The 11,618-nt window shown below is 30.7% G+C and overlaps 2 protein-coding genes across 3 annotated transcripts; both read left to right on the top strand.

The window, feature by feature from the left end:
- The first annotated feature begins 3,927 nt into the window (after positions 1 to 3,927).
- On the top strand, positions 3,928 to 5,933 carry LOC113865010 (probable isoaspartyl peptidase/L-asparaginase 2). Of its 2 annotated transcripts, none has more exons than XM_027499310.1 (4): positions 3,928 to 4,428; positions 4,673 to 4,906; positions 5,037 to 5,123; positions 5,249 to 5,933. In XM_027499310.1, exons 1-4 carry the CDS (start codon positions 4,267 to 4,269, stop codon positions 5,729 to 5,731), a joined length of 966 nt encoding a protein of 321 aa, XP_027355111.1. In that variant the 5' UTR covers positions 3,928 to 4,266; the 3' UTR covers positions 5,732 to 5,933. The 2 variants fall into 2 exon arrangements, with proteins under 2 accessions (XP_027355111.1, XP_027355109.1); XM_027499308.1 differs by having other exon boundaries at positions 3,928 to 4,485; positions 5,249 to 5,781.
- Positions 5,934 to 9,505: 3,572 nt separating this feature from the next.
- LOC113865559 (probable isoaspartyl peptidase/L-asparaginase 2) lies at positions 9,506 to 11,322 on the top strand. The gene is made up of 4 exons (XM_027500206.1): positions 9,506 to 9,667; positions 9,874 to 10,107; positions 10,600 to 10,686; positions 10,825 to 11,322. The coding sequence occupies exons 1-4, from the start codon at positions 9,506 to 9,508 to the stop codon at positions 11,320 to 11,322; spliced, it is 981 nt and encodes a 326-aa protein (XP_027356007.1).
- The last annotated feature ends 296 nt before the right edge of the window (positions 11,323 to 11,618 follow it).

The following is an 11,618-nucleotide window of genomic DNA, read 5'->3' as shown; positions in this document are numbered from 1 at the left end:
TCTCTCTCTCTCTCTCTCTCTCTCTCTCTCTCTGTGTGTATATACAGAGTGTATAACTTTTTTAAAATCGAAAAACTTCATCGCACGTACCAAGCACAAGCACACGGGACCCAGCAGAGACACCGGAATATAGCACAAGGGGAAGCTGTACAATGAACCAAAAAAATCAGTAATCGCTGTCACTGACGTGTCATGACTTAGTGGCACACCCAAAAGCTGGGAAGTGCTTGTCAATTTCTTCCAAGCACGTTTATTTATTTTTATCAAGATGATTCAAATTTAGTATCACGTGAACCTAAAGTACACATTGTTTATTTTTAAAAACATTTATAATTTTATATGGAATCTACATTGATTTCTTGTAATTTAATTAGCTAAAAAATTCATGAAAAATTAAGATGAAGTTTCAACTTACAACGAAAGTATTTTAAAATGTTTTTTTATTACTTTTAAATTGAAATATATTAAAAGAAAAACATGTTAATATATAATATATTATTTGATACATTTTTAAATATTATTCATTATTGAGTGAATTCTGTATGAATTTTTTAAATAAGGGTTTGACTCAAACTATTGAGAGGATAAATAAAAAATTAACAATAAAAAAGTATAAAAATACATTATTTGATATCTTTTGACATTTCATTAAATGTTGTATGAGCAAATCTTAGTAAATTAACAATATTCATCTAATAATAAAACAGGTATCAAATAGCCGTATATATGTTAACATTTATCATGATAAAAAAAATACATTAACGACCTTTTTTAAGACAAGTCTAACATAATCCTAAATATTGGTTTAGAATTTTGATAATCACTATTAAATTCAAATAATATCTTTGTTTAACTATTTGCGTTGGTTTTGGTCAGAATTGGATCATAGATGGTCCATGGTCCACATATCTATATCGCATTAACTCAGATCTATGGCGATCATTAGTCATCGTTTGCAGCCAATCACAATCCTTATCTCTCCATTTATCATAATCGTAATTTAGTATTGCCCGATAAATTCATTCTGAAAATTTCTCATGCTCTTTTCTTTGGCGTGCGTGTTCATTCAGTCTTAGGCCAGTTAAGGGCTAAGCACGTGTATATCGCATTAGCTGTGAGCTTTCGTGTTAATTAGTCACCAACACTAGCCGACTAATCCTTATCACTTCATTTGAAAAAAAAAAAAAACACGGTGCAAAGGTCTTTTAGCTGATACTTATTAAACATTTTGTTTGTTTTAGAACACATATTATTTTTAAATTACTTAATACTGGTTTCAATTTTATAATCTCTCAGAGAATCTAATCAACGTAGGGGAGAGAGAGTCCAATCATCTCTCCCCTCTCCGAACCATTTTACATAAAAAAAAACTATCATTTTTTTTGTCATAATTATAATTTATAAGGAATAAAGGCTTTCTTTCATGTACATGTTAATTTTATGTATACATTATTTGTTATAAATCTTATATTAACAAAACATTCACATATTATTTATATAAATAATATTTTTTAATATACAAATATAATTTATTTATTTATTTAATAGTGTAAATATAAATTTACGATGTATAAACATTATTTATTAATTTTAATAAATCATTTAATTATTTGCCGTAAAAAGTGTCGGAATAAGTATTGCTTATTATGAGCCGCCTGCCCCCGGGTTTGCGGAACTTAGCCAAAAGATGAAAAACCCTTAACAAAATTAAGTAGGTTCCAAGCGGCGATTTTGTTTTTTCCAGGGCCACCTTCCTTAAATTATAATGGATTGATATACCCCTTCCGTGTCCCCCCAAAAAAGTGGTAAAAAGAACTTTTCATCTTTTTTATAGCATCTTTTTGAATAAATTGTATAAATTAAGAAAAAATATTAAAAGTAGTTAACAAGTTAAAAAAATAAATCTTATTTTTAGTTAACGTTAAGATTTACTATTATGGAAAATTGAGTTCATATATTTCACTTTCCAATAATAAATTACTGACATTTCACTTTCCAAAAATACAGTGAGAGTGAGTGACAGTTTTCAGGATTATGCGGCCATATAGTTGGGGTGGGTAAGGCTGTTGTTGTTTTTCAAGGAATCTTGGTAATAGAAATACTACAAAAAGACTGCATTTTGAAAACTCGGGACAAGATTCCCATCCCCACCGATGGAATGGAATATTAAAATTTTAATAAATCATATTTTACTCTTGAAAAACATGAATTGGTTAAAATGTGATTTTCCTATCTAAGTCCTTCAACAAAACCATGTTGATTCATGCATGTTCTATCACCCAAACAATTGGCATAAGAGGGGCAAAGGGGGTGGTGATGCTTGCAGAGCTCTGTTAGCAAAAGAAACAAAAAAAAAAGGTTTGATTAAGGATAAAGATATAAGTTTAGTAATTATCTGAGCCATTGATTTTTTCCGATGCCAGATCATTGGTACCGCAAAGATTCAGTGGTCCATGTTAACGTGTGTCTAGCTTGAAAAATAATATAGCGTTTCGATTCAGGTGACAATTTCTTGCGCCCCCCGAGAGGAGATTCCAGATTCCCTGATTAAAAATGACGGTTACCGGTAGATTCTTCTAAAAAAATACTGTATCCGCGCAGTGATAAATATATAAAAAGAAAAGGAGGCGTTGAAAGGGAACATCTTGGGCTAATTGGTGTAATAATTTTAGCGCAACCAGTGAGACCAAAGTGAGATTAAATAAATATATCTACTGAGAGAGCAGCATCCGAGAAGGTCGCCACTGACCGTGCATCGCAAGAATGATGAGAGTCTCGCTCCATGCAGTCTGACTTTGTTGCGTGTGCACTGATGTCTGTTTCCATATTCATCCACGTCACATTAAGGGTTTTTTTATAGGTAATTGTTCATGTATCCGTAATTATAAAGTATTTATATTTTGTAAATAAAGTTTACTGTTTATTATATATGTTTAATATAAAATTAATAGTAATAATCATTTTACATGTAAAAGATTATAAAATATCTTTCTTATTTATAAAATTACTAAAATATTTAACTTTATAAAAAATTGCAGAAATGTAGAAAGCTTTTTACAAAATCAATAATGATTGTTGACCAAATATTTTTAAAAAATATTCATTTTTTAAAAATTGCAGTAACGATTTTTTAATTTTTTATTACTTTTTAAAACTTATCATTCAGCAAGTTTTGACATTTTTTTTATTAATTTTAAAAAAATTATACTAGCAATTTGTAATACTTACTCTATCAGTCGTTTCATGTATCTAGTAATAAAAATAATATATTTTAATTTTATATTGATTAATTTAAAATCTTTATCTTTTCCATAGACAAGCATTCTGAATTTAAATTTAATAATAATTAAAGCTTATTTCTTTTATTAATTGGTACTTTGAATTTAAATATTGTCTCTATTAATTTTTTAAATTTATCATTTTTAAAATAAATTATTCTATTAAATTAGAATTTAATCACTAATGATATTTTTTATCAAGTGCATATCAAAATTCAAATATTTATTGATTTTAAAAAATAATTGAAATGTATTTTTATCATATATTATAATTGAAAATATTTTGAGAGTCAAACTAAACTATGAAGGCTAAAAATACAAATACATTAAAAGATTTGGTTTTTCTAAAATAGGTTTACGAAGGTGGTCCACCTAAATTATTTGAGATAACCACTGTTTTTAGTATTTAGAAAATAAATATAACAGTTTTACACAAAAATGACAAAATTAATGAACTACAAATATAAAAGAGAATATAAGCTAAACTAATGGTAATATTTCTTTTAAAAATATTAGCATTAATATTTACGAGTAATTTATAGTAATTAATACATAAACATGTATTTAAAATATAAGTATAAAAAAAAACTTAATAGTTTGAAATATATATAATAATTGTGGAGTCCGGTCCCGAATTGTGAGAGGGAAAACAGGGCAGAAGACAGGGGGGTTGGGCACAGAATTTTGACTCATTCTGCAGAAGCAGCTGCGAAGAGGGGCAAGTTCGAGAATACACACCCCTTCGTTGTTTATAAGGAAACTGAGTTGTCCAAGTCAGGAACAACCGGATTCACGATACATCCACCCGAAACGACCGCGTAGCAAGAAACCCAAACCCAACACAACACAAGCCCAAATTTAATTCCACCACATAAATATTTTCAAGTCCGAAATTGCCTATAAAACTAACATCCAAGTTCCTTGCGTTCCACACAAACACACACAAAGCGAGGGAAGGGAAGCGCAGAGCATAGCAGAGATAGAGAAAATGGGAGGTTGGGCTATAGCGGTGCATGGGGGCGCTGGTGTGGACCCAAATCTCCCACCCCAGCGTCAAGAGGAAGCCAAACAACTCCTTACCCGCTGTCTCAATCTTGGCATCTCTGCTCTTCGTTCCAATGCTTCTGCAATCGATGTCGTCGAACTTGTCGTATGTCTTCTCTTCCACGTCCTTCCTTTCTCGTTACTATGCCACAAAAACACTTTCGTAACCAATACCCAATTCATGCATGCCTAGTTCCAGATGCATGTACCTTTTAACAACACAAATGAAAATAAATTAAAATCCATTAATTAATATTAGTCTTTGCCCGGCATTTGCTAAAAATTATTCAATTATTCATTCGTAAACGGGTGCTTATTTAGCGGTGTTGGGGTGATTTGATTTGTGACAGGTAAGGGAACTGGAAACGGATCCTCTGTTCAACTCTGGGCGTGGATCTGCCCTAACAGAGAAGGGAACAGTGGAAATGGAGGCAAGCATCATGGACGGTACAAAGAGACGATGCGGCGCCGTTTCGGGCCTCACCACCGTGAAAAACCCCATCTCCCTCGCTCGCCTTGTCATGGACAAATCCCCCCATTCCTACCTCGCCTTTTCCGGCGCTGAAGAATTCGCCAGGCAACAGGTTCCATCTCTTTCCCATTTTCATTCCACTTTTTCCGCTCACCAGACAAGAAACCGTCACTGCCTCTCTGGTGCCACGTCATCTGAAATATTGAAAAATAAATAAATATTGGTTTTTGCGTTTGTGTTAGGGTGTGGAGGTTGTGGAGAACGAATACTTCATCACTCCCGATAACGTTGGTATGCTGAAACTGGCAAAGGAGGCAAACACAATCCTGGTACGCATTTAATGTTATAAGAAACAAGTAATGATAGTAAGTGCGGTTGGTACATGGTGGCAGTAATGAAAACGCGGAATCTGTGTTCACTAAAGAATATTTTTTGGTATTTAATGATGATGCAGTTCGACTATAGGATTCCCACATGCGGTGCAGTAGTTGAGAGTCCATTGCAAATGAATGGACTTCCAATTAGCGTGTACGCACCAGAAACGGTTGGGTGCGTGGTGGTGGACAGCGAGGGAAAGTGTGCGGCTGCCACGTCGACCGGAGGACTGATGAATAAAATGAGCGGTCGGATCGGTGACTCACCCCTGATAGGTGCTGGAACGTACGCGTGTGAGGTGTGTGGGGTCTCATGCACAGGTGAAGGTGAGGCTATCATACGTGGCACACTGGCGCGTGAGGTGGCAGCGGTCATGGAATACAAGGGCCTGGGCCTTCAACAGGCTGTGGACTTTGTCATCAAGCACCGTCTTGATGAAGGGATGGCAGGGCTCATTGCAGTGTCTAATACTGGCGAGGTTGCTTATGGTTTCAACTGTAATGGCATGTTCAGGGGTTGTGCTACTGAGGATGGGTTCATGGAAGTGGGAATCTGGGAATGAGTGTCGCATGATCTTTCTTAATGAAGATTCTACCCTTCTGCTTGTCTGTACTCACTTAGTTGTTTAGATGCAACGCTTTTTTCTTCCTTTCCTTCTTGTTCTAGTCTTAGAATTAGGTCTTTCGTTTTTCAGTTTGTCAAATAACTGTAGATGTTTCTCCCTTTTTTTATAAATAAAATAAATATTTTAGACTGTCCGTCACTGATCTTTCGCCCCTTTTTTTTTTTCACTAATACTACAACCACTTATTCTTTATCAAGTAACTGCATAAAGCAGTGAATGCCAGTTAATTGATTTTTTGAAATTATAAAATGCTATTTAATTTATTAAATTATTCAATATTGATAATTCTAATTTCCGATTATATTGAGTGCCGGTTTTCTAGTCGTTGGTGCTATAAAACTTAGTTTTCTAGGCTGGCAATTTCAAAAAGTAACTCGTCCGTGATTTTAAGTGTCTATCTTTCAAGTATTAAAAAGTTCTAGTGATATAGTTTTACCTGTTTATTTTGGAAAAAATATATGTTCATTACGAAATATCATTAATACATTTCATTTTTTTAATACGATATTTAATATTTTTTATTTCATTTATTACAATGATTTAGGAATTATACAAAAATTATAATTAAAAATCAATATTATCTTAAATAATTAACAAAACAAAATATTTCTAATTAGTCGACAAATGAAAAAAAAAGATAGATGATATAAAGATGTTTCTTGTAAAAATATATTTAAATTATACAATCATACAAAAAATAAGCAAAATTATGACTGTTTAATACATCTAATCATTTTTAAAATGTCACTTCACTTCTTTTTTTTAAATTACATAATTTATATTTATATTTTCACTTTTTGTAATAAAATTTAATGATTGATTTTTTTCGAACTTTTTTTTATAGAGGGGACGAGGTGACCGAGGCTTCATCCTATGACAGTCTTTTTCTGTCATTTTCAACAAACAGTGTCCAGACAAGACTTCTGAAATGTATATTTACATCTTATAATCATAGGACAGTAAACGCCATTCGTCTTATGTTGTATATCTTTTAAGGTAATGTGTATTTCAAAAATATTTACTAGTTATTGTAATAAATTTATATTAAAACTGTTTCATTAAAAGAATTAGAATATAATTATAGGGTTGTTTAAATATTAAAAATGTATACCAATAAAAATAGGTATCATTAAAAAAGTAAAATTCTAAAATTTTTATAAAATGATAAATATTTAAAATAAAAAAAAATTCAAAAAGACATAGGAATGATAGGATGAGATGAAAAAAGTGATAATGTACTAATTAATGCACGGAAACATTAAAAATTAATCATAGAACCAATATACTATTTATTAAATGTGTATTGAATAATATGGGATAAGAATTATCAAATAATATTACTAAATATTAATAAATTAATTTAAATATATTAATAATATGATTTTTTTACGCTACTATCTACTATAAATTGTCATACTAATAATAATCGCTATTTGAATGATAATTAATACAAAATTATGTTCATAATATATTTTTATTGATTGATGATATAAAAAATTTACAATGATAGTGCACTATATAATTAAAATTTTGATACAATGTGAGTACAAATGTTAACCAATATAATTTTTTTTTAAAGATATACATATATTATATTTATCTTGTCTCTTTTCTTAAATATACACTCTTCTCCCTCAGGATATGAACGTGGCATATACCCTTTCTCTCGTCAGTGTAAATAAACATTTAAATAGTTGAAAATATTTATAAATATGCACTCCAGTGATTTTTTTTTAGCCTCTGGTGCATCACTGACAATTAATTTTAAACATATAAAGAATTTTAAAAGATAATTTTTTATTTAAACGTTATCAATACATTTATATCATATTTTGAAATGTAATCTCGTCATATTTGTAATGCATTTTAGACTTAACTATCTTCGGTTTAAAGTTGTAATTAATTACCAAGACAATCCATTAACATTTTGGAAGGTAGAATAAAGTTTAAACACTGTTAGTCGCTTCCGTCGTGTGGATAGAGTCTTTTTATAGGACAGCTTGACCTAGTCATCTTGTTTATTTTGTTTGCTTTGCTGACTTATTTTTTCATTGATAAAAAAGAAACATTATTATTCGCTATAACTTTTCTTTATTATCTTTGTTTCATCTTTTAAAATAATAATATTTATAGTAATTATTACAAATTATCAATCAAATATGATTATTATTACGCAAGAAAAAATCTGTTGAAGATTGATTATCGTTAAAATATACTTAAATATAGAACCTACATTATTCTTTTAAAGGTGACAATTGAAAAGTATATAAATTAAGAATTTAATTGAAATATATTAATAATGTAAAAAAATTATCATTTAATCATAAATTATCATATAATTTTTTAAAAATGGACTTTATATAGTATATATACATATAAAAAGAAAGTGACGAGCTGAATCAATGGAATTTTATTCGTAAAAAATATTAGAATCTAATATCATTTTACTATATTAATATTTTCCAACTTTTAACTTTTTGGCATTGTATGTTTATTTTGGAAAATCATCGATTATCTAATAATAGTAAAGACTTTTCAAATATCATTTTTATTACAAAACATGTTCAGTTGTGAGAATGAATCAAATAAAGGTATTATTGATAATTTAAAACAATAGTAGATTTGTTATAATTTAAAATACGACGACATGTAATTTAAAATAGGTTTCTTAATTATTAAAGAAATTTTTTATTTGAATTATTTTACAAAATAATTTCAAATGAGAAAGGGGATATGTAACTTATATATTTTGTAGGTTAAAAAAATCAAAACTTTGAATATGTTATATAAAAATAGTTCATTATATATTTATTTCAATACTAAGTATCGTATTTTATAAGTAAAGATGTATATAAGAGATTGATTGAATATTAAGTTTATTATTAAATTATTGAATTTAACGAAGAGTGTTATTGGTAAAAGTTAAAATAAATTTATCATAAAAAAGAGAAAATTATGATCAATATTTTTAAAAAAATTAAACGATTAATTAATAAGCAGAAATGATATTTACTATCTCATTTAACTGTAAGGACTAGTAAATATATGTTATTTTTTATTTTTGAATAAAAAATTATTTCATTTAAGTAATGACATAAATTATATCTCAATTCATTAATATAATTAAAAAAATTATTTAAATTAAAAAATATATTTATTTAATAAACCCTAAATCCTAAATAAAAAAAAATTAGAATAATTACATAACAAATATAACAAAGAGAGAATAAAAAATTGTATCATAAAATTTAAACCCCACAAAAGAATAATTTAGAATTCAATTGATCATTTCTATAATATATTAACAAGTGTCCTTTTAAAAATATTAAAAAATAAAAGAGTGCAAAAATACACTTAGTATAAAATTTGTAATATATCGTAGTATAATTTTTAATAAAAATTACTATTTATTAATTCGTTGACTATCTTTAAAACAAACAGTGATTTATAGTAAGACACTTATAAAATTTAAAAATACTTGTCTATTAAAATTCATGAATTTTTAAAATATATTTTTTAGAAATGAATCTTTCTAATTAATGCTGATGATTTTTTAAATAATTGTAAAAATTAAAATTTATGCTCATCTAACTCGAATTTTTGGGTAATGAAGTCCGAAATTGTTTATAAAAGCAGCATCCAAGTTGCTTGCAGTCCAAATACACAGTGATGGAAGAGAAGGGAAACGCAGAGCAGAGAGAGAGCGAGAAAATGAAGCGTTGGGCGATAGCGGTGCATGGAGGAGCTGGTGTGGACCCTAACCTCCCAACCCACCGTCAGGAAGAAGCCAAACAACTCCTCACTCGCTGTCTCAATCTTGGCATCTCTGCACTCCGTTCCAATGCTTCCGCCCTCGACGTCGTTGAACTTGTCGTATGTTTTATTCAAACCTAATATCAACTCTTATGTTTCATGTGTGAATAAAACACAGACAGATATTATAAATGTTACCGGGCGAGTTCATGCATCGCTTGCCCGTGTGCCCGTACATAATAACAACATAAATGAATAAATTCCATCAATGATAATAATAATAATAATATAATAATTCATTTATTTGTGGATCGGTTTCATGACAGGTGAGGGAACTGGAAACGGATCCTCTGTTCAACTCTGGGCGTGGATCTGCCCTAACAGAGAAGGGAACAGTGGAGATGGAGGCAAGCATAATGGAGGGTACAAAGAGACGATGCGGCGCCGTTTCGGGCGTCTCCACCGTCAAAAACCCCATCTCACTCGCTCGCCTTGTCATGGAAAAGTCGCCACATTCCTACCTCGCTTTCTCCGGCGCTGAAGAGTTTGCCAGGCAACAGGTTCATTATCGTTTCCACTTTCATTCCAGTTTTCCCGCTACAAATTCAAGATAATTAACTAAGTATCTTTCCCTGCCTCGCTGGCGCTAACTCATCTATTTTTTTTCCCTTTCTTTGATAATTTCCTGTTATAAATATAAGTAATTAGATTTTTTCCAATTTTTTTATGGAACAAATAATTTTATTTTAGGTAATGAGATTCTGTTTATAAGAAGTGAAACAAAAAATTAATATAATTTTATTATGATATTTTAACTTCATTAATTCACATAAAATAAGATTGTTTATTGAGAAAGGTAATTTAGATAAATTGAAGTATTTATATTTCAATATTTTCTTCTTTTTCTGTCTCATTTTATTTTCTTCTATTCTCAATTTTTTTCTTTCCTATAAATCCTAAGAAAAACCTTGACATTTTATTTCGTCAGAAATACAATGAACACAATGCCAGTTACCATAAAAAAAAAAGACTGATGTATGGACTTGTATTAGGGTGTGGAAGTTGCGGAGAACGAATATTTCATCACTCCCGATAATGTCGGTATGCTGAAACTGGCAAAGGAGTCTAACACAATCCTGGTACGCATTTAACATTATACCAGAAAAGAAGCAACTGTATAGTCTAACTTTATAAAGAGTCTTGGATTCAATGTAGAAACAAAAAAAGCAAATTCATGTTTCTTTAAAGAATCTTTGCTTTTGTTGATGATGCTGCAGTTTGATTATAGGATTCCGACGGCGGCAACCGACACATGCGGTACAGCCGTTGAGAGTCCCATGAAAATGAATGGATTGCCAATAAGCGTGTACACGCCGGAGACGGTAGGGTGCGTGGTGGTGGACAGCGAGGGAAGGTGTGCGGCTGCGACGTCGACAGGAGGGCTGATGAATAAAATGAGCGGTCGGATCGGCGACTCACCCCTGATAGGTGCTGGAACGTACGCGTGTGAGGTGTGTGGGGTCTCATGCACCGGGGAAGGGGAGGCTATCATACGTGGGACATTGGCGCGTGAGGTTGCGGCGGTCATGGAATACAAGGGCCTGGGGCTTCAGAAGGCTGTGGACTTCGTCATAAAACATCGACTCGATGAAGGGATGGCGGGGCTTATTGCGGTGTCTAATAGTGGTGAAGTGGCTTATGGCTTTAACTGTAATGGCATGTTTAGGGGATGCGCCACTCAGGATGGGTTGATGGAGGTCGGAATCTGGGAATGAATGCCGCTTTGTTTACGGTTTTCTACCGTTGCCGTTATCAGTAGCCACTGGTTTTTAGTTTATTAGGACTTTTGTTTTCTTCTATCCTTCATCGTTCAGTTTCCATATTTGAACAGTAGAACTTGCTTTTATTATTATTATTATTATTAGATAACATTTATGATATTTTTAAGAATAAAAGGATATTTTATATTTTTTACGTCAAGTAATTATAATTATTAGTATTATATTAAATATATATTATAAATATTTAAATAATTATAATTGTTAATTTAAAATATAAATTACATTTTTAA

Source organism: Abrus precatorius, unplaced genomic scaffold, assembly GCF_003935025.1.
Source record: "Abrus precatorius isolate BTA unplaced genomic scaffold, Abrus_2018 Scaffold4, whole genome shotgun sequence".
In the NCBI taxonomy this organism is placed as follows: domain Eukaryota; kingdom Viridiplantae; phylum Streptophyta; class Magnoliopsida; order Fabales; family Fabaceae; genus Abrus; species Abrus precatorius.
The sequence above is the reverse complement of the archived record's forward strand: the minus strand, read 5'-3'. Positions and strand labels throughout refer to the sequence as shown.